The sequence below is a fragment of the Mesoplodon mirus genome (assembly GCF_964341445.2).
Source record: "Mesoplodon mirus genome assembly, chromosome: 16".
Lineage (NCBI taxonomy): Eukaryota > Metazoa > Chordata > Mammalia > Artiodactyla > Ziphiidae > Mesoplodon > Mesoplodon mirus.
This window is the reverse complement of record NC_138992.1, coordinates 40,331,868-40,354,145: the sequence shown is the minus strand read 5'-3', so window position 1 is coordinate 40,354,145 and position 22,278 is coordinate 40,331,868. Positions and strand designations below refer to the sequence as shown.

The following is a 22,278-nucleotide window of genomic DNA, read 5'->3' as shown; positions in this document are numbered from 1 at the left end:
AACAGAAAGTTTAATTTCTCGGTACCTATCAGGCCCAGAGAAGGTATTAGTTAAAAATATGAGTTTCAAGTTAAGTACTTACATCATTTTAAACTTCTTAACTAAATTTAAAACATGAATAAGGCTAATGAAGTTTATAAAGGTTATATGATCTTTGGCATATGTTGTTGTACCATATATGACATTCTGAACATAAAATGAGTAATTGCAAACACAAGTATATTAAAAAGTACTGACTAAAACAAGGGCTACATACAGATTATGTATGAAACTCTCTGGATTAAGAATTTAAAATAGCTCCTTTTTGGATACTCTTACTATACATCCTCTTTCCCAAAAAGGAAGAAACGACTCTGATTTTACAAAGCCCTGTGGGTACTAAAGCTCTTTGAAAATTGAGGAAGCATGATGGAATGTTTTAACACTATATAACATCCATTTTTAAAAATGCAGATACCACAAGAATCTAGTTATGATGGCCATTTGGGGCATGGCTAGAGGAAAAAGAAATACAGTTGCCTATGTCCTTAGCACCTGCCCACGCTATGCTTCCTGGCAACAAATAGTTATGTTTAAGTTGCTTTATTTTTGTAGTTTCCAAGGAGCAGCATATAGATGGTTAAAAAAAACTTAAAAGAAATAGCACTTTAAAATGTTACTATTTCAGCTTCTAAACCTCAAAGGAGAAACCTAAAAATAAGAAAATCCTTTTCCTCATATGTTTCCCACCTTAGGTTATCTTTTCCTCTAATTTCTTCCTTGCTGCCTTTCAATAATTCACAAATTACATAAGGCAGCAGGGAGCCACAGAGTGAAGTTTCAGTCTTAGATCAACTGTCTATAGTACGTTTTAAAATGAGAGTCATTTATAATAACCATAATTAATGGGACAAGGATTTACACAGAAATTAAAACTCTTAATTACAGCATGTATTCAAATTTCTACTACTGAACTTTTTATTGGTTAAGTACTTTAAGCGAAACCATCTGATATTTATTGGATACTTCATATATTCTCCTAACCATGCACAAGTACCCTAAATACCTGACAATCTAAATTTACAGGACACTACTGTACTTCTGTTAAATAAAAGACCAAACATAGGGCTTCCCTGGTGGCACAGTGGTTGAGAGTCCGCCTGCCGATGCAGGGGACGCGGGATCGTGCCCCGGTCCGGGAAGATCCCACATGCCACGGAGCGGCTGGGCCCGTGAGCCATGGCTGCTGAGCCTGCGCGTCCGGAGCCTGTGCTCCGCAACGGGAGAGGCCAAAACAGTGAGAGGCCCGCATACCGCCAAAAAAAAAAAAAAAGACCGAACATAATGAAAACCTCTAGGTATCATTTGAGGCATAAAGAACAGAAGAATATGATGGCATTATAGGAGGAAAAAGTACTGTTACGGGAGATGGAGGAAAAAGAGAAGGGAGACAAGTTAGTGAAGAAAAATCTGAAGCAGATAAAACCCAAATAGCTCTTTGTTGGTGGGTCAAAACAGCAACAGATTAGATAATATACATACACTACTTCAATAACACACTGCAGCTCCAAGACCAAGGTGGTTTACACACAGAGACAGACACACACACACATACACAACACATATAGTTCATCTATTAAATGAAAAAGGAGATAATTCAAGGTCCATTCTGCCCCTCTAGTTTAAAACTTTTTATGCATCTATGAGCACTTTTAGCCCTTCTTCCTATGATACACATTGGATCAGCTAAGGAGCAAAGAAAACTTTTCAAACTTCCAAAACTAACAATGCAATGATTTTAATGAATTTTTTCATTATGAATTACTTGAAGTGTATATGAATTTTTCAACTGTAATATTATGAATTATATGATTTTCAACTCTCATTAATTACTTTAATTGCAGATTTAACCATCCCAAATTAACAGATAGAACTAGCCCCCATTGCAATTATCTGGAACTGACTCTACCAATTTTCAAGTACAAATTTTGAGGGAAATTCTTTTCCACTACAGTTTAACTATAATTATATGTTACATTATCATAGCATTTAACTTTAAAACATTTTTGTAAATGTCATCAAAATGGTAGGTGATAATATTCCTATTTGAGAGGGAAAATAGTAGGACAGAAGCTGGTAATAGAAAGCAATAAGGCTGTGTGCATGTGTGTTCATTATACACACAATTACATACCCATCTATACCCAGTACCAGTCTATACCCACAAGACTAGTAAATCAATCAAGTACACTTAACTGCATTACCTATACAAGTGATTTAAAACAGTATTACTATATACTACCACACATTTCTATAAAATCAAGGCACTTTTAAGTTTTACTTACCTGTTTAACATATTCAATTAGGTTTGGGATGCAGTTAATCTCAAATCTAAGGTTTTTCAGAGGTTCAAGCCACTTGCCAAGTTCTTAAAAACAAAAACAGTAATTCATAATATAATATTTTAAAATAAAAGCCTTTATAACAAAGCCTTTAAAACAAGGGAGGTAAAGGTATTCTTTTCCTGAGAAAAACCATGGTTTTAGATTATCAGATCCATGTTCATTTCAATAAACTAAATTTTATACAGGAATGAACTTATGTCTAATTATTTGAACAAGCTTTAAAATGAAATGTAATGTCCTACTATACTGGCTTAGAAATAAAACAACCCAATCCAAAAATAGGCAGGAGACCTAAATAGACATTTCTCCAAAGAAGATACACAGATTGCCAACAAACACATGAAAGGATGCTCAACATCACTAATCATTAGAGAAATGCAAATCAAAACTACAATGAGGTATCACCTCACACCAGTCAGAATGGCCATCATCAAAAAGTCTACAAACAATAAATGCTGGAGAGGGTGTGGAGAAAAGGGAATCCTCTTGCACTGTTGGTGGGAATGTAAACTGATATAGAGAGATATATAGAGAACAGTATGGAGGTTCCTTAAAAACCTAAAAATAGAACTACCATATGACCCAGCAATCCCACTACTGGGCATATACCCTGAGAAAATCGTAATTCAAAGAGAGTCATGTACCACAGTGTTCATTGCAGCTCTACTTACAGCAGCCAGGATATGGAAGCAACCTAAGTGTCCATCGACAGATGAATGGATAAAGAAGATGTGGCACATATATACAATGGAATATTACTCAGCCATAAAAAGAAACGAAACTGAGTTATTTGTAGTGAGGTGGATGGACCCAGAGTCTGTCATACAGAGTGAAGTAAGTCAGAAAGAGAAAAACAAATACCGTATGCTAACACATATATATGGAATCTAAAAAAAAAAAAAATGGTAGCGAAGAACCTAGGGGCAAGACAGACCTACTAGAGAATGGACTTGAGGACATGGGGAGGGGGAAGGGTAAGCTGGGACGAAGTGAGAGAGTGGCATGGACATACATACTACCAAACGTAAAATAGATAGCTAGTGGGAAGCAGCCACATAGCACAGGGAGATCAGCTCAGTGCTTTGTGACCACCTAGAGGGGTGGGATAGGGAGGGTGGGAGGGAGGGAGGGAGACGCAAGAGGGAAGAGATATGGGGACATATGTATACGTATAACTGATCCACTTTGTTATAAAGCAGAAACTAACACACCACTGTAAAGCAATTATACTCCAATAAAGATGTTAAAATATATATATATATATATATTTAAAAAGAGGTTACCGCCCTTAGTTTTTTGGTTTCTGAAAACTTAAACATTTACATGATTAAACCATTTAACTATACTGAATATTTTTGCAGCAATCAACTTACAACATTAAAAAAGAATTATAAAATTGACTGCTCATAAACCAATGTAATAACGTAATGTTTATTCACCTAATGCTGCCACTGATTCCCACACCCCCAAAAAAGCATACACAAAATGTATTCATTTCTAACAGGATCAAACCCATGGGGAGACATTTGCTGAGTGCCTTTTCCCTTATCATGAATTTTAAATTTTATCAATTTCCTAATTTGCCTTTACAAAGTTAAAAGTAATCACTATCACCCCAAAACTAATAACAGCAAGCTTTGTTTATAAAAGAAACACATGAAATATACCATTTACTGCAACCGAACTCAAAACTCTCCTAGAAGCTATGCCATAAAACCTATACTTTATCACCAAAAATGTTTTTAGAAAAGCATTCTCACGTAATAAGTTCTGGACACTTTATAGGAATGACTGAAGGAAAGTGCAAATAGTAGTCACCCTTCCTTGGTACTAAAATCCTGAGGATTACAACTGTTTACATCTGAGTATTTTCCTATGCATTTTTAAATTAACTTTTTCATATATGTAGAATATATAGTGCTCAAATGAAAGATATAAGGAATAATAAAACAAATACTAGTGTACCCATCACACAGAAAATGTAATAAGGCATTAATAATACCTTTGAAGACGCTGCATACCTCCTTTTATAAAGGCATACTTCAGGGGGAAAAAATTCTATTTTCAATATAGAAAGTTGAGTGCAGTACCCAACTTTCACTGGTGGTATCACACATAAAATTTAGGATTAAAAAGAAAAGAGGCCTGGGACTTCCCTGGCGGTCCAGGGCCAGTGGTTAAAACTCTGCACTTCCACTGCAGGGGGCACGGGTTCGATCCCTGGTTGGGGAACTAAGATCCCACATGCCACGCATCGCGGCCAAAACAAAAAAAAGAAGAAAAGAGGCCACATGCTATCATAACATTTACTCAATGTTATCGAATTTTGTATTTGGCAAGGTCAGAAAGCCAAGAACCAAAATAAAATAATAAAAAATTGTAATTAAATACCTTAAACTTTTCAAGACTGCCCACATAATAAGGTTTGCCATAAACTTCATTCAACATACATTTAGAAAATAATGTTCATATTCATCATTCTTCACTTGAGAATAGCACACGTGTTAACCACAAATGGATTTCTAAGTTGTACTTACAACAGTGTTGTACTTAGAAATACATATATAGAAAACACACACACACGCAAACTATAAACAAAACTGAACTTCCGAGTTCATCTTTAATTCTACTTTGATTAGGAACTTGAACCACCCAAAAATTTCCATGGCTTTTCAATAAAAGGTACTTTGAACAATTTCCTAAAAATATTTTTAAGAACACCATATAAAATATCTCCATAAAAGGTACCTTAACTTTCAGAAAGTTAAAAACAGGGTATTACCAGGTATATTATCAAAACATGATAAAGGACTAACTACAGATATTCAAAGGCTTTTTTTCTTCACATATCATAAAATGCTTAAAATAACTTCAAGTACCATACCTTGCAATTTAGCATTATTTTCATCTGCTTTACAAAGCTTCAAGAGAGATGCTGCATGCTGTTCTAGCATTTGGACATCACTGGAAGACTGAACCACCACCAAAATAAGTATGCATGCATAATTATAAGCTACTGACTTCTTAGACTTGGAATCACTGAAACAAAATAAGGTTTTAAAGTTTTTGATATGAAAATAAATTTTAGGAACAATTTTTAACATTTTTTTCTACTTGGTTTTAAAGAGATCAAGAAATTTCACAATGAAACCTGACTGACTTCCTGAAAACAGGAAATCGCACTTCAAAGTTTCACCTTCAATTCACCTGAAACCACTACTTAAAAGTATGTAATAACAAAGCACATGCATCAAAATGGAAAGTGAAATTCTATTAAGAAATAAGATCAGAACAATGAAATATTAATAAGTGTACTTCATTAGCAATGAAAGATTAGGAAGTACAGTTCATCGGTCTCCTTTAAAATGGTTGTTCACTCTGGATAAATAGGAACAAGTGTGATGAATCAACCTACCACCATGATTATTCAGACTTCCACTGCAGAACTGTTAATATACAGCTAGGCATAGAAGTCACTGTTTGCCTTTTATAGGTCTCCCCAAAAGATCCATCACTCAAGGAGTCATATCAAGACCCTGATGCAAAGGATGCCACTGCTTTGCATGGCATGAACCAGGAAGAACATGTGTCTCTTCTCATACACTAAAACCCTCTGCCCTATAGGGCAAGTTCTTGGAAACTACTGTCATTCTCAATCCCCCTCATCCAGTCAAAACACTTCTGAAATCCGAGCATCATGAATAGCTTAGACGGTGAGGGCAGAAGGCAGCAGGACAGTCCTCATGACTCCTATGGTATACGTATGTTCCTGTACCTTAGCACTCCCCTCCACAAAACTTAGCAGGAGTACTACAGCTGCAAATCTCTGTTAACACTGTGGGGAAACTGGAAGAAGCTAGTTCATTTCTTTACAGCCACATCTTAGAGATTTCATCACTCTAATCCTTAATTAAGAAGTTATGTGTTATGTCAAAAAATTAAAGTTTTTATTTTCAAAACACTTTCTTTCAAGAAACTACCCCATTAGTGATGTAGTTTTCCAATAAAATAGAAAATTTAAGGATTAAGCATAAAATTACCCTAAGGCTTCTTTGGAATAATACTCCATTAGAGTAATAAGACTTTGGAGATTTTTCTCAAGACTGAAAACATGGCCAACAGCTGATCTTCCCACAGGATTAAAAGTAATCAAGTAAAGATTGTGAAGAGTTCCCAAGAGATCTGAATGGTCAGTTTCTTCACTGGCTGTACAACGCTGAAAATGGCTGAACAGTTCTGTAATACACTGCAAAGTTTGTGTTGAGTCCTGTAGCCACAAGGCAAATGCATCATCAATAACACCATCAGATTGGAGACCTTCTTCTTCATCTTGATCATAAAGGTGACACAGAGCTCGGATCAACAAATTTGTTGCTTCATATTCTGACATAAAAAAAAGAAGACCCTTTTGTGACTGTGCAAGAAACTTTAAAACATCTTTTGTGGCTTGCAGCACACCAGGGTGTGCACTTGTTACTGGAATTGACAAAAGCAAGGTAACCAACTCCAAGAAGTGATGACTGTGAAGATACCTGTAGAAGAAGTAATAAAATATATGTTAAGTCAGTGTAAAACATTCTTCATTTATTCAATATTCATTAGACAGGAGAGAGGTAAAAAATTTAATGGCAATAATCCTTATCTTCAGCAGTATACTGCTTTAACTAAAATAGTACTGTAAGTAGCAAGTCTTCTATCCACTAGGCCAAACAAAAGTGAAAGTTCTGTAAGGCTTTTTCCTAGCATTCAAAGGATGTTTAATAAGTAACTGTGACAAGTTTTCTCTTTCCAGAATCAACCATGACTTTAAAATCTGGGACTTCCTTCCAGGCCACTTATCAAATGCTCCTTTCTTTTAACCATGGTCCTACTCGACCCATGGCATATCAATATATCTGAATTAGTATATCTAGGGAGAATATAGTACATATACCATAAAAAACTTATAGTATATTCAGATTTACTACAGGTAGTGTATCTGAATTTGTACCTCTAGGGGAAAAAAACCTCAAATTATCAATTTTCAGTATTGAATACAATAGACTCTTTTATCAAATCCAAGAACCATTTTTTAGTACACGTAGTTTTAGTAGAAAAAGTCTGAATTTACCTAACACCCCTAAATAGACCCAACTGCTACTGATAGAGTACTTTCACTGTCCTAAAAATACTCTGTGCTCCATCTATTCATCCCTCCCTCCCTCCCAATCCCTGGCAATCACTGTCTCCACAGTTTTGCCTTTTCCAGAATGTCATATAGTTGTAATCACATAGCATAAAATTGCCTCTTCAATCAATTTCTGCTTAAACTCAGGCTTCTGTATCATGATAAAAACACCTCCACTAACTTCTTACCACAAAGGTGAACATTATTATGCTCTAAGAGCATCCTTAACCACCTCATGGAACGTTCAGAAAATAGTTAACACGGCAGGCCTCATAATGTTTATTCTTAGAAAGGCCTGCTTGCAAGGTTGGCCCTTGGCTGGCCTCTGGGGACTTGGATTTTGGGAGGGTTTCCGCCCATCAACTGGTAAGAATACTCACTGCCCCTAAACTGTTTATGCAAATAATATGGTTTACGCTGAACACCTGCTTTCCTTCTGGGAGTCTGGAATTCTGATACATGCTAGGTACTGGGTGCCTACATGGCTATCCCCCAATAATAAGCTTGGATGCTGAGATTCCAATGAGCTTCCTCAGTAAGCAACATTTCACACGTGTCACAATTTGTTGTTGGGGGACTTAAGTGGGTCCTTTGTGCTTAAATGAGGAAAGGACGCTGGAAGTTTATGACTCGTTTCCCCAGGCTTCGTCCCATGTACCCCTTCTCTTTGCTGATCATGTTTTGTATCCTTTTGATATAATAAATCGTGGTCGTGATTACAACACAGTCCTGTGACTCCATCTAGCAAATCTCGGGGGTTATCTTGAAGATCCCAACATGGGACATTAGAGCCTTGCCGTCACTTCAAACTAATCTTTCCAAAATGTAATTATTTCTTTCAAAATTCACTCTCCTTCCTAATTTACCAGTTTCTGTCGATAAAACCACAGTTCCAATAGTTACCTTGGCTAGAAACATCAAAGCTCCTTCTTACTTTCTCTTACTAGGTTCAGTTGCCAAGTCCTAGTAATGCTTTTTCACAAACTCTCAATATTAGCACAATATTTGTCTTCCCATTTTCTGTAAATTCCACTATATCAGGCCAAGTACTCAGCACAACACCTACCACCTAGAATCTTCAGACAGGCTTATCTACCTAATAACTCCAATTTCTCTTCCACTGCGATACATCTTGTAACTATAATATAATCTTAGAACACTACTTTGATCATACCAGATCTGCTACTCCAAAATATTCAAGTGTCTTCCCACATTCTAAAAACAAAATCCCTGGGAATTCCCTGGCAGTCCAGTGGTTAGGACTCGGCGCTCTCACTGCCAGGGGCCCAGTTTGATCCCTGGTCAGGGAACTAAGATCCCACAATCTACACAGTGCAGCCAAAACAAATAAACAAACAAAAAAAAAATCCAAATTCCTTAGTGCACAGCATTCAAAGCCCTTTATTTCCTAAAGTCTGATACCCAAACATACCTCCTCCAATTATGGGGGGAAAAACAAGACTTAGTAGACCATTAATTACTAGTTTCCCCTCAATGACTATTTGAGAGCATCACCCTTTACTTACACTCAGTCATCCTCAGTTCATGACTTCAATTCCTACTTTATTAAAAATAGGATCAGTGAGAAGTGCCTTGTCTTCTCTACTGTCTCCACACTACAAAGATATCTGTATTTGTATACATATAATGTTTCCTTTCTCTTGTTCAAAGCCAAACTCCTACTTTGTACTCTTGACCTCATCTTCTACCAGACCTTGCTTTACCAATTATCATCTTACACTCCTGTAAGAACTCAAACTAAGGCAAGATCTGATAGTTTCAGCTAAAAACAGGAATGGACAGGTACAGATTTTAGAATGGACAAGTACTGATTTTCTGTTAATGCACTATGTTCCAAAGCAAGGCAAAAAATAATCACAGAAATAAGGAGTAAAATAATAAAAATGCCATTTTTGCATTTAGCTAAAAAATTATTTACAGGCAAAATGCCAAAAAAGAAACTCTCAAAAATTAAAACAAAATTTTACAAATCTACTGTGGGTACCTAATAATGGCAAAACTGTACCAATAGATAACTAGAGAGTTAGATGGCAGAAACAAGTGGTAATTAAACCTTTAATATATCTTTAACCAGGACTGTAAAATTAATTTAGTAAAGTATCAGTTTAATCTACAATGTATTACAGTGATAAGGTACCAAGCGGTTTACACTGCAAAGCTCTCTCCTTCCTGTTCCATCCTCTTTGTACCACCTTCCCAGAAGCCACTCAGCGGTTTCTCATTTATTCTTGCTCACAGACATGCTTATATAAGCACTGTTGTTGATTACTACTATCTTTAACTTAAGTTGCTATTACAACTTTAAGTATTAACTAAATATAGTTCACCCACAGTAACATACTTCTCAGTTCCACTTATTTTAAAATATCAAGTATCCTTGACCTACAGACAGAGTAAAAAAAAAAAAGAAACCAACCACATAAAATTGCCTCTAATGACTGGTAAAATATATTTCCCAAAGCCAAAAATATCTTACCTAAAGAGAACAGGGTATGGATCATCCCTCTCTGGTGGTCCAGTAATACGTGCCATTGTTGGGAAAGACTTAACAGGAGGTTGGATCATTGTATGAGGTGCAGTTTCCATTAAATGAAAAACTTCCTCTAAGAGATTAATAAGCTTTTCTATTTCCCCTTCACTTATATTTGAGGATTCCAAAAGATCCATATCCATTGAAGCCTCTACCTCATTTTCATATTCTGGGTTTGTTCTCTCAAGTCCAGTATCTGTATCATGATCAGGTTCACTGTGGTTAGGAACAGAAGAAGTCTTCTCTGCTAAATGGTCACCAAGTCTTTTTATCTCTGACAAAATTTCATAGAAATGGCATTTCTGAAGAATAGCTGAACCAGCAGTGACAACCCTCACAGTCTGATCTAAAAGTATGAGCTCCAGCAGTTTTTGATAGCCACTTTTTTCACTCTGCCTACTTCTTAAAAATGCTTCCATTCCTTCTGTCATACTAATGACACTGTCCAAAGCTTTAAATGCATTTAACTTAAGGGAAGATGAGACATGATCAGCAAACAGGAGCTCAAATAATCCACTGATCACTCCTGCTTGTAGCAGTCCCATGACTCCTTGGGCCCCACATTCTGCTAGTGAGGACACTAATTTGGTCCCAGCTTTGAGCTGTCGGACATTTAAGGCAATGGGTTGGCGAAGGGCTACTTGTAAATTTAAAGCTTGCATGGTCCAGTCTATCAACTGGCCAAGGGCGTCTTGTTTTGTGTTTTTCAACTGCAAATAACTTAATCCTTTTATTATTAAACTTGGAATTTCTTCTAAAGCTGTTACCCATTTTGCACCTCTATCTTCTTGATACAAATCCAACAGTTCAGTTAACTTCACTGAGGCTTCTACTGCCCCTGAATTTTCTTTATCTGGACCTTGATCCTTCATCCTACTGATTTCAATTTCAAAAGTAGTCTTGTATGGACAGCTGAAGTATAAGAGTGGTACAAGCTCCCTGTCATATGGATCATACGTCATAGGAGGAACTGAAGCTAAGTCTTCAGCAGTGTATTCAACATCAAAGTTTGGATACTTAAATGTTTCACGTTCCAAGTCAGCAATTCCGTCTTCATCACTGGAAATTTGTTCATAACCATCATCCCCTGAAAATCAGTTTGAATAATATTTAGTTGTTACATCATTGTTGTTTAATGCAGAACAATCTGGTTTGTCAAAAAAATCATTTAATAGTGTGGCAAAAAATAAAAATTAATGATTTCCTCAACAAAATTAATTTCTGCCCCAACATCTTATCAACAATTACTAACATTTTATAGTTTCTAATAGAATAATTATGGAGAAACTTCATAAGCAAAGTCTTCTATTATATCTGTTCAGCCTTACAACTAACTTTGCTACAGATCTTTTCCTCACAAAATTAAATTAGAAATGCCTCAAAAAAGAAACCAAAAATACCTCTCTCAGGAGGAAAGAAATTAAGCTTGCCCTCATGAGAGACTATTTTTAAGATAGAAAAAATAAATTGATGGGCCAAAATTATTAAATTAACTAAGAATTAGTACCATAAATACCAAGATACACCAAATATTTCCAGAAAAAACATTCTATGTTCTTTTTATAACATGAATTTCATATTCCTTCACTTTCACTTCTCTGTATTTACCTGTCACACAGTTTCCCCAGTTCTGTACTATGTTTTTAGGGAAAATTTGTTCATATAAAGTGCTCAGCTTTGCCAAAACAAAGAGTTTTCATATTATGACACGTGCAGCTTTTTCCTCTATTTATTAATACAGGATTAGAAGTAATACAGGACTAGATACAGAAAACTTGTTGGTTTTACTTTTTAACACTACTATTACCTGGCTGTGGTAAAACAGAGATGTGCAATTACAGCCTAAGAAAGAAAAGGAGGGCTTCCCTGGTGGCGCAGTGGTTGAGTCCTCCTGCCGATGCAGGGGACACGTGATCGTGCCCCGGTCCGGGAAGATCCCACATGCTGTGGAGCGGCTGGGCCGGTGAGCCATGGCCGCTGAGCCTGCGCGTCCGGAGCCTGTGCTCCGCAACGGGAGAGGCCACAACAGTGAGAGGCCCGCGTTATCGCAAAAAAAAAAAAACAACTAAGAAAAGGAAATGGTTCCACAGTATTCCTCGAGTAACAGCCCTCTTTTGACATCCTTTAGCTCAAAACAATTTAGCCATAGCAATACACTCATATCTGAAAAGGAAGGGCCTACAGAGACTTGACTCTGGAATAACCACCAGATGTCTTCTGGTAAAAATCAAATTAACCAGCCTCATTCTCTCACCTTCTCTATTAAAATGCCCTCTGATTAACAAAGCCTGCATGAAATCTAACTACTACTTTCCAGTCAAATACAATAAACCTAAAAAGGATTTTGTGGTAATCTGGAAATGGGGTAAGCTAAAAAGGTTATCACTCAATAAGCCAATTATTTATATTTTGTAAAAGGGCCCCTGTGATACTAGAAGGTCCCCTCTCTCTCATGTAGAATGATGCTCACCCTTACTATCTTATAAAAGAAAAAGGCAGATAATCTGTCATTTTACATAAATACTTTAACACTACATTCCATTTATTGGAGAAATTAAGAGCCAATTAGCTTAAATATCTCTTTTTACTTTCAAAGGAAAAATAAAGCCTAACTAAAGGACTGCATAATGCTGCCATATGTCCCTGTGTAATTGAGATTTTTCCTTCTGAATTTCTAAAAATAATGTAGCATTTTGCCAAAATATCTAGGTGGCAGACATCTTTAGCAATTCCACCCAGCTTAAAATACCTCTCCTTTACTCACAAAACAGATCACCAAATCCCTAATCACCATGTATTTGCTGCATATCCCTGCTTCCCTGGACAAAGCTGATGGTATCAAGGGGCAGCTGATACCATAGCAAGCCAAACAGAATCTCTCTCCCAGAAAACTGGATCTGGATCTGAGACACAGCCAGGTAGTTTAGACTGGCTGGTTAAAGAGAGGAGATTACAGATGTGGGGTGAATACAGATATAACAGTTAACAGAATATAAATTAGAAACACAAAACAAAGAAGAGACAGAAGTCCCAGCTCTAGCCAAGTCTTAAGACCCAGCTACAATCTGACTCAGGTTTCTTGAAAGCCATTTATTATCTCTGCTACAAATTCTTTTGCATTACTAAAAGCTACATCAAGCTAGTTTCTAGCACGTAAAACCAAAAAGTCCTAGCTGATGTTACCCACCTTCACCTTCCTCATCTTCTTCACCTTCTTCCTCTTCATCTTCCTCTTCCTCCTCAGGGATACTATCTACTGTATGGCGATCATCCTCATCCTCATCCTCTTCTTCCTCGACATCCACATCATCTTCATCATCTTCTCCTTCTTCTTGTTGTTCCTCTTCTACTTCTCCTTCATCAGAATATTGACCTTCCTGAGGAACAGAATTCCGATCAGGAGAAATGGGCTCAAAGTAATCTTCTCTATGAGGAGCATCCTCTTCCTTATCACCAGACACTGAAAAATTGAGGTTTAAGGCACAGATTATTTTAACTGTTTTAATAACATGAGGCAGAAGGACTGGATACTGCAACTACTTAATGACATTTTGGATGATTTAGCTCATAACACCCTTAAAAGAAAAAGTGGTAGAATTACTTGCTTTTAAAAAATATTAAGAGTATACAGTACACAACTTTATACAGTGAGAATTAATAAAGTATGCTATGTTATGTTCTAATACAATAATCCTCTTCTTTTTTAGCTATTAAGTAACTATACAGATTTTTATCTCTTCCAATACCTACTGTTTATTTTTACTGGTGCTGTTCTGTACATACCACTATAGCACATTAACATTTTATTTTCAAAGTAATGTTGCTTCAGCTTCGAATGAATTAACTGATTTCTTTTTCTTTTAACAAATTCACTTGCCAACAAAAGACACAAGAAAACACTGCACAGAATGGGGGAAGAAGATATTCATCAAGATTTGATTACCAGCATCTAATTTTTTTTCTTTAGTCAAGAAGTACTATTAACATTAAGAGGGGAAAAAAAAAACTATCACTGATATTATTTCTACCTGGCAATGGCATGGGATCATCCTCATCATCATCAGGTGGAGGGGGTCCTGGTGGAGTTCTTGGTCCCCTTGGCTGTGGTCTTGGAGGGCTTCCATTAAACTGATCTTCTTTCTCCCCATCAGCTAATTTTATTAGAAAAAGAAAAAGAACTTTCAAATGACTAAAGTATAGTGAAATAAATGCATGACAAAAATGCTATTCATCATTTGAGTTTTCATCTTCAGAATTTATTAACTTTTTCCTTCCTGACGTGTAACAGAAATTTTGCTAATTAGTTTATAATGGGAAAGTTAGAATTTCTGATGTCCCATATATCAAAATATAATGTATGTAACTCTTGGGCATTATCCCAGAAAAACGGAGACTTATTTTCCTGCAGGAAGAGTACATGAATGCTCATAATAGCTTTATTTTCAAAAGTCAAAAACTGGAAACTACCTAAATGTCCTTCAATGATTGAAGTTAAATAAATTATGATACATCCATACTATGTATTACTACTCAGCAACAATAAAGAATGATCTACTAATACACACAGAAAGTAGATAAACGTCAAAGAAATTATGCTGAATGAAAATTGCCCATCTCAAAAAGATCCCAACTTCATGATTCCATTTTGTAACATTCATGAAATAATATAATTACAGAGACAGAGAATAGATTAGTGATTGCCAGAAGTTATGGACAGGTGGGATGGGTTTGCCTATAAAGGCATAACACCAGGGAATACTGTGATAGTACAATCAAGTCTCTTAATTTTGGTGGTGGTTATACAAAGCTAGACATGACATAAAATTACACACACATACACACGTATACATGTATAACTGGTGAAATGTGAACAAGCTCTACAGATTGTAACAAGGCCAATTTTATTTTGATATTGTACTACAGTTGTAAAAGATGTTAACTAGGAGAATCTGGGGATGAGTACACAGGGCTTCCCTATACATTTCTTTGCAACTTCCTATAAATCTATAATTATTTCAAAATAAAAAGTTAAAAACATATACACATACATATATATGTGTATGTATATGCAATATATGAGCTTAAGTGTCCATTTTAAAACAAGTCAGCGAGAGTGAAGTCAGACAGAGAAAGACAAATATCATATGATATTGCTTATATGTGTAATCTAAAAAAATGGTACAAATGAACTTATTTACAAAACAGAAATAAGAGTCACAGATGTAGAAAACAAACTTATGGTTACCAGGGGGGAAAGGGGGTAAGGGATAAACTGGGAGATTGGGATTGACATATGCACACTACTAAATATAAAACAGATAACTTATAAGGACCTACTGTATAGCACAGGGAACTCTACTCAATACTCTATAATAGGGAAAAGAATCTAAAAAAGAGTGGATATATGTGCATGTATGACTGATTCACTTTGCTGTATACCTGAAACTAACACAACATTGTAAATAAAAATTATACTCCAATAAAATTTTTTTTACAAGTGAGTAAATTTTTTATCTACTTGTCTTTATTTATTTATTTTTATTGAAGCGTAGTTGATTTACAATATTGTATCAATTTCTGCTGTACAGCAAAGTGACTCAGTTATACACATATATATATCTTTTTATATTCTTTTCCATTATGGTTTATCCCATACTGAATATAGTTCCTTGTGCTATACAGTAGAACCTTGTTGTTTATCCTTTCTATATGTAATACGTTGCATCTACTAAGCCCAAACTCCCCATCCACCCCTCACCAACCCTGCCTCCCCCCTGGCAACCACCAATCTGTCCTCTATGTCTGTGAGTCTGCTTCTGCTTTGTAGATAGGTTCATTTGTGCCATATTTTGACTCCACATATGAGTGATATCATAACGGTATTTGTCTTTCTCTTTCTGACAAGTCAATATATTTAACAAAATTTTAGAGTAACTACTTACCTATGTCAGACGCTGTGATAAGGCTACGGACAATAGGAAAGATCAATGAAACTACAAGCTTAGGAAAGATAAAATTAACAAACCTTTAGCTAGACTCACCGAGAAAAAAAGAGGACTCAAAATCAGAAATGAGAGAGATACTACAACTGAAACCACCAAAATACAAAGGATCACACCAAGCTACTATGAACAATTATACACCAACATATTGGACAACCTAGAAGAAATGGATACAGCCCTAGAAACATACAACCTACCAAGATTGAATCATGATTAAATAGACTATCTGAACAGACCAATTATTGTAAGGAGATTGAATCAGTAATCAAAAACCTCCCAAAAACGAAAGTCCAGGATGATACGTCTTTACTGGTGAATTCTACCAAACATTCCAAGAAGAATACCAGTCCTTCTCAAAGTCTTCCAAACTCGTTTACAAGGCCAGCATTACCCTAATACCAAAACTAGACAAGGATGCCTCAAGAAAAGAAAGTTACAGACCAATATCCCTGATGAACATATATGCAAAAATCCTCAACAAAATATTAGCAAGCCGAATTCTATAATACATTAAAAGGATCATACATCATGATCAAGTGGGATTTATTCCAGGGATGCAAGGGTGGTTCTGCATCTGCACATTAGTCAATGTGATACATTAACAAAATGAAGGCTAAAAATCATTTGATCACCTCAACAGATACAGTAAAATCAAAATTTTCAAAATTCTAATTCATTTATGATAAACACTCTCAACAAAACAGGTACAGAGGCAATGTACCACACCATAACAGGCCATATGTGACAAGCCCATAGCTTTAACATCATTCTCAATGGTAAAAAGCTGAAAGCTTTTCCTCTAAGATCAAGAACAGCACAAGGATACCCACCTCTTGCCACTTTTATTCAACATAGTGTTGGAAGTCCTAGCCAGTGCAGTTAGGCAAGAAAAAGAAATAAAAGGCATCCAAAGTGGAAAGGAAGAAATAAAACTGTCGCTCTTTGCAGATAACCTGATACAGGTACACCCTGCTTTTTTGGAAGTTCATTTTATGCCACTTCACTTTTACAAAAGACCTATATCTTAGTACATGTTTTCACTAACCAAAAGAAATCCAAACTGGATTTTCACTTTTACAAAAAAATGTGAGAAGAGAAAATAAGTGTTAAGCATTTGTTTTGCACTGAGCTGTTACAGAGGCAACATAACCCCAAAGAGTGAGAGTGGCACTGCCAAGCTCCTTCCCTGGCAACTACACTCAGCATCTCAGCATTTAGCCACCATAGCTTTGAACTATGTCTGTGAGCATCTGGGCTTTATCTCAATTTATTTTGTGCATCCATTAGCAAGATGTGTCCTAAGGTAATTGTTTCTTCGTTTTATACCATTTTGGTGTATGAAAGGTTTCATAGGAACACTCTATTTCAGATAGCAGGGGAAACCTGTATAATATAAAGAAAATCCTAAAGACTCCATTAAAAACCTATTAGAGGGACTTCCCTGGTGGTCCAGTGGTAAAGAATCCACCTTCTAATGCAGGGGACGTGGGTTTGATTCCCTGGTCGGTGAACTAAGATCCCACGTGCCGCAGGGCAACTAAGCCCACACACCACAACTACTGAGCCCGTGCGCCTCAACTAGAGAGCCACGTGCTGCAAACTACAGAACCCAAGTGCTCTGGAGCCCACGCACCACAACTAGAGAGAGAAAACCCGCCTGCCACAACTACAGAGAAGCCCATGCACTGCAACGAAGATCCCGCGTGCTGCAACGAAAGATCCCGCATGCTGCAATGAAGATCCCTCCCGCATGCAAACCCGATGCAGCCAAAAATAAAAATAGATAAAATTTTTTTAAAAACCTATTAGAACTAATAAACAAATACAGTAAATCTGTAGGACACAAGATCATTACCCAAAAATAGGTTGCATTTCTATACACTAATAATGAACTACGAGAAAGAGAAATTAACAAAATCCCCTTTACAATTGTATCCAAAAGTATAAAAAGCACTTAGGAATAAATTTAACCAAGGACATGAAATACATGTATGTTGAAAACTACAAGACATTGATGAAAGAGACTGAAGGAGACACAAATAAATGAAAAGATATTCTGTGCCCATGGACTGGAAGAATTAATACTGTTAAAATGTCCATACTAGGGGGACTTCCCTGGTGGTCCAGGGGTCAGAATTCCACACTTCCACTGCAGGGTGCCCAGGTTCAATCTCTGGTCAGGGAACCAAGATCCCGCAAGCCGCACAGCGTGGCCAAAAAAAAAAAAAGTCCATACTCCCCTAAGCAATATACAAATTCAATGCAATCCCTACCAAAATTCCAATGGCATTTTTCACAGAAATAGAACAACAATCCTAAAACTTGTATAGAACCATCAAAGACCCCAAAGAGCCAAAGCAATCTTGAGAAAGAAGAATAAAGCTGGAGTATCACACGTTACAAACAATGTTACAGAGCAATAGTACTTTAAACAGTATGGTACTGGCATAAAAAGAGACACAAAGGTCAATGGAACAGAACAGAGGGCCCAGAAATAAATCCATGCATATATGGTCAATTAATTTACCTGTGCTTAGCAGGTAAGATATAAGAAAAAAGATTAAACTACAGTGTGTGACCACCATTAGAGCAAAGATCTCACACTACACTATTATATAAGGATTTAAGAGAAACAATGGTCATTTTGTGCTCATCAAATGCTAACTGTAAAGGAAAATATTTTTCCCTATGACCGCAATTATAATTTCAAAATTTATTCTCAAATCTCCTTAGCTCAACAGCTTACGAGTAATACTAGAGTGAGGAAAAGAGACCCTGGAAAACATGAGTCCAGCTGTCTGTTCTATAAAATGAAAGTCACTAAAGTTCATTAGAGGCTTTTGTTTGTTTTTTTATAAAGTTGCTTGTGCTTTATTTTTATTTTTTTAATATTTATTTATTTATTTGGGCTGCGCCAGGTCTTAGCTGCAGCACGCGGACTCTTAGTTGTGGCATGCAGACTCTCAGTTGCGGCACATGAACCCTTAGTTGCGGCATGCATGAGGGATCAGTTTCCCGACCAGGGATTGAACCCAGGCCCCCTGCATTGGAGCGCAGAGTCTTACCCCTAAACCACCAGGGAAGTCCCTGTTTATTTTTTTTCACCCCGCCATGAGGCATGTGGGATCTTAGTTCACCGACCAGGGATTGAACCCACGCCCCCTGCATTGGAAGCGGGGAGTCTTAACCACTGGACCGCCAGGGAAGTCCCTAGAGTTTTTATTTTTCTTGTCTTGAGTTAATAAGCAAAAGGTTCTCAAAAGCAGGAGAATCTGCCTTAACTAAGATTTAGATATCTAAGGAAATCTGAAATGCAGTCCTAATAAAACAAATGCCATTAACATGAGTATTCCAAAAACACATACCAAATTTACTGCCTATTCTTCAATTCTTTGAAAGACAATTTTCATAGTAAACCGCGAATAACCATGGATTATATTATCATATACATATTTTAAATTAAAAAAAAGAAAAACCTCGGGTCATTTAAAAAAGCATTCTCGCAAAGGAGAGGAAGAAAATTTAAAAAATTTTTTTAAATAAAATAAAAAAGGCTTCCCTGGTGGCGCAGTGGTTGGGGGTACGCCTGCCGATGCAGGGGACGCGGGTTCATGCCCTGGTCCGGGAGGATCCCACATGCCGCGGAGCGGCTGGACCTGTGAGCCATGGCTGCTGGGCCTGCACGTCTGGAGCCTGTGCTCCACAGCGGGAGGGGCCACAGCAGTGAGAGGCCCGCATACCGCAAAAAAAAAAAAAAGAAGAAAGAAAAGAAAATGCAACCGCTTCATCATAAAAGACACTCTTATAGGAAAGAATGGGAGACTGACAGATAACTTGTCAAGCCTTAAACAAGGTTCAAAAAGTAGAAGAGTTCTCTGAGTTACCTCTTCCTACTATAATGAACATAAGTGTCACTGATAAAAGCAAATTTAAAATTCTCACCATGGGGAAATCCCTGGTGGCACAGTGGTTAAGAGTCCACCTGCCAATGCAGGGGACATGGGTTCGATCTCCAGTCCTGGAAGATCCCACATGCCGTGGAGCAACTAAACCCATGAGCCACAACTACTGAAACCCACATGCCCTAGAGCCCACGCACCACAACTACTGGGCCCATGCACAACTACTGAAGCCCACGCACCTAGAGCCTGTGCTCTGCAACAAGAGAAGCCACTGCAATGAGAAGCCCACACACCGCAACGAAGAGTAGCCCCTGCGCGCCACAACTAAAGAAAGCCCGTGCGCAGCAACGAAGACCCAAAACAGCCAAAAGTAAATAATAAAATTAAATTAAATTAAATTAAATTCTCACCATGTTTTGGATTCCTTTTCAAACTTGGCTGTGGCTGGGGAGGTGGTGGAGGTGGAGGTGGAGGTGGTGGAGAGTCTCTGTCATGACTTATGACTCTATCCACTGATCCATATATTGCCAGTGTCAGACAGTTGTACCAGCCTCTTAGCACCAAACCATCAGTATTCACCTGATTTGGGGGGAGGGGGAAGGGAAGAGATATCTTTCAAATGAATGTTTTACTATGTCAGAAGTAAACTGGTATCAAATTACTTTGTGGTTCAACTAAAGTATAAAAGTATGCTGAAAATGCAAAGGTCAATATTGGTGGAAATTCACCCAGAGGCACAACTTTTGCATGGCCCTCCAGAGTTACCATACCTAAAACTGTCTCAGGACTACATCTCCCCAGTTCTATACTTTAGGCCAATCCTATTCAAAAAGCATAACCAGATTCCCAACCAAGAGAAGAGAAATGAGAAGGAAATTAAGGGGGAGCTACTGCCAATTCATAAATCAAACCCAAATAGTTACAGGGGTCATGGAGATACACAAGAGTACAAATTGTGCCCAGTCTCAAGAATTATAAAGCCTATAAAATTATACAGCATTCTTTTTACATGACATGCAGGTATATTCTATGTATCTACACTGTACTTAAAAAGTAAGGGTAACCAGAGGCATTAAACAAATTGTTTTTGCAAAGAAACTTTATCCTAAAAAGAACAAAGACTTTATCAATGCCATTAACCCTCAATATTTCCTTATAAAACAACTTTATGTTTTTCAGAGCTTATCTATTAATCACTCTATCTTCACAATAACTATAAGAGGTAATCAGAGCAAATATTATCAACAAATAAGAAAATGAGAGTGTCAGTAGAAAAATCTGGCTAGAAACCAAAGCCCCTGACTTCTGAGTTCTCCTCCCACTCTACAGTGTTGGGTAAAGATGAAATAATAAGTAGTAATGGAACCCTAGAGGAAGGGTTCTAGAGGAAGAAAAAATATATTATTCTCCTTGCTAACCTTAGCAAACTCTAGCAAAGGGAAATCGGGGACCAGAAGAAAGGCTCAAAGACTATGCCCATAGATTGACAGACTCTAAACAGAAATACCACTGGAAGGAAGATAAATAGATAAAGAATAAAATTTTTAGTCTAAACAAGGTGCAGAGGATTAAATATCCATCTCCCACCAAAAACAAACAGCAGGCTGAGTAGTCCCGTATTAGATCACCATTATTTTTGGATTTCGGCTCTTCCATGATTCAGATCTTTTAGATGCTTTCAGAATGGCATTTGATATCAAGAAAAAGACACTTTTGATACACAAGGAAGAAGTATGAAATATGAATTTTTAAAGAAAACTTAATTAAGGTACAATGGTGTTTAATAATAATTTATCTGCCTGTCATCTTCTGAATTTGCCCACCTAAATGAAAAGAAGGAAAAGCACAGATGCTGGCTTCTTCCTGACCCAAGTATAAAATTAGAATAAAGAGCTATATGGGTAGATAATAGCATTACAATGTCTTTGCTCCATTTTAAAATAGCTTCTGGAATACAAGAGGAATCAGACAAGAAATGATGATGTTCTGCAGAACTAGAACCAAGTAAGCTGACATTCTGAATCACTGGTTTATCTGAATCAAAAACTCTGAGTGGAGGTGACAACAACAGTAGTAACAAGTTGAAAGCTGACTTCTGCAATTACCTTTGAGTTGGGTCTAAAGATGATGGAAGTATTCTCATCATATTCCAGGCTGCCAAAAGAGTAGGAATAAATACATAGGCTCAAACACTGAACATCACAGTTCATGAAGAAGTTTTTCTAGATTCATATATTTCAATCACATGCTAGATTTGTGTTTTAATGAACTA

General features: G+C 36.9%; 1 protein-coding gene across 2 annotated transcripts in view; it reads right to left on the bottom strand.

The window, feature by feature from the left end:
• VIRMA (vir like m6A methyltransferase associated) overlaps window positions 1–22,278 on the bottom strand; it is a 61,376-nt gene that overhangs the window by 26,077 nt on the left and 13,021 nt on the right. For both annotated transcript variants that reach the window (XM_082600799.1, XM_082600798.1), the window contains exons 4-11: window positions 22,112–22,160; window positions 20,417–20,585; window positions 14,131–14,253; window positions 13,290–13,562; window positions 10,049–11,189; window positions 6,425–6,916; window positions 5,269–5,423; window positions 2,325–2,407 (exon numbers count right to left, since the gene is read on the bottom strand). In XM_082600799.1, coding sequence (XP_082456925.1) covers window positions 2,325–2,407; window positions 5,269–5,423; window positions 6,425–6,916; window positions 10,049–11,189; window positions 13,290–13,562; window positions 14,131–14,253; window positions 20,417–20,585; window positions 22,112–22,160 — 2,485 coding nt within the window. The remainder of the gene's footprint in view (window positions 1–2,324; window positions 2,408–5,268; window positions 5,424–6,424; window positions 6,917–10,048; window positions 11,190–13,289; window positions 13,563–14,130; window positions 14,254–20,416; window positions 20,586–22,111; window positions 22,161–22,278) is intronic.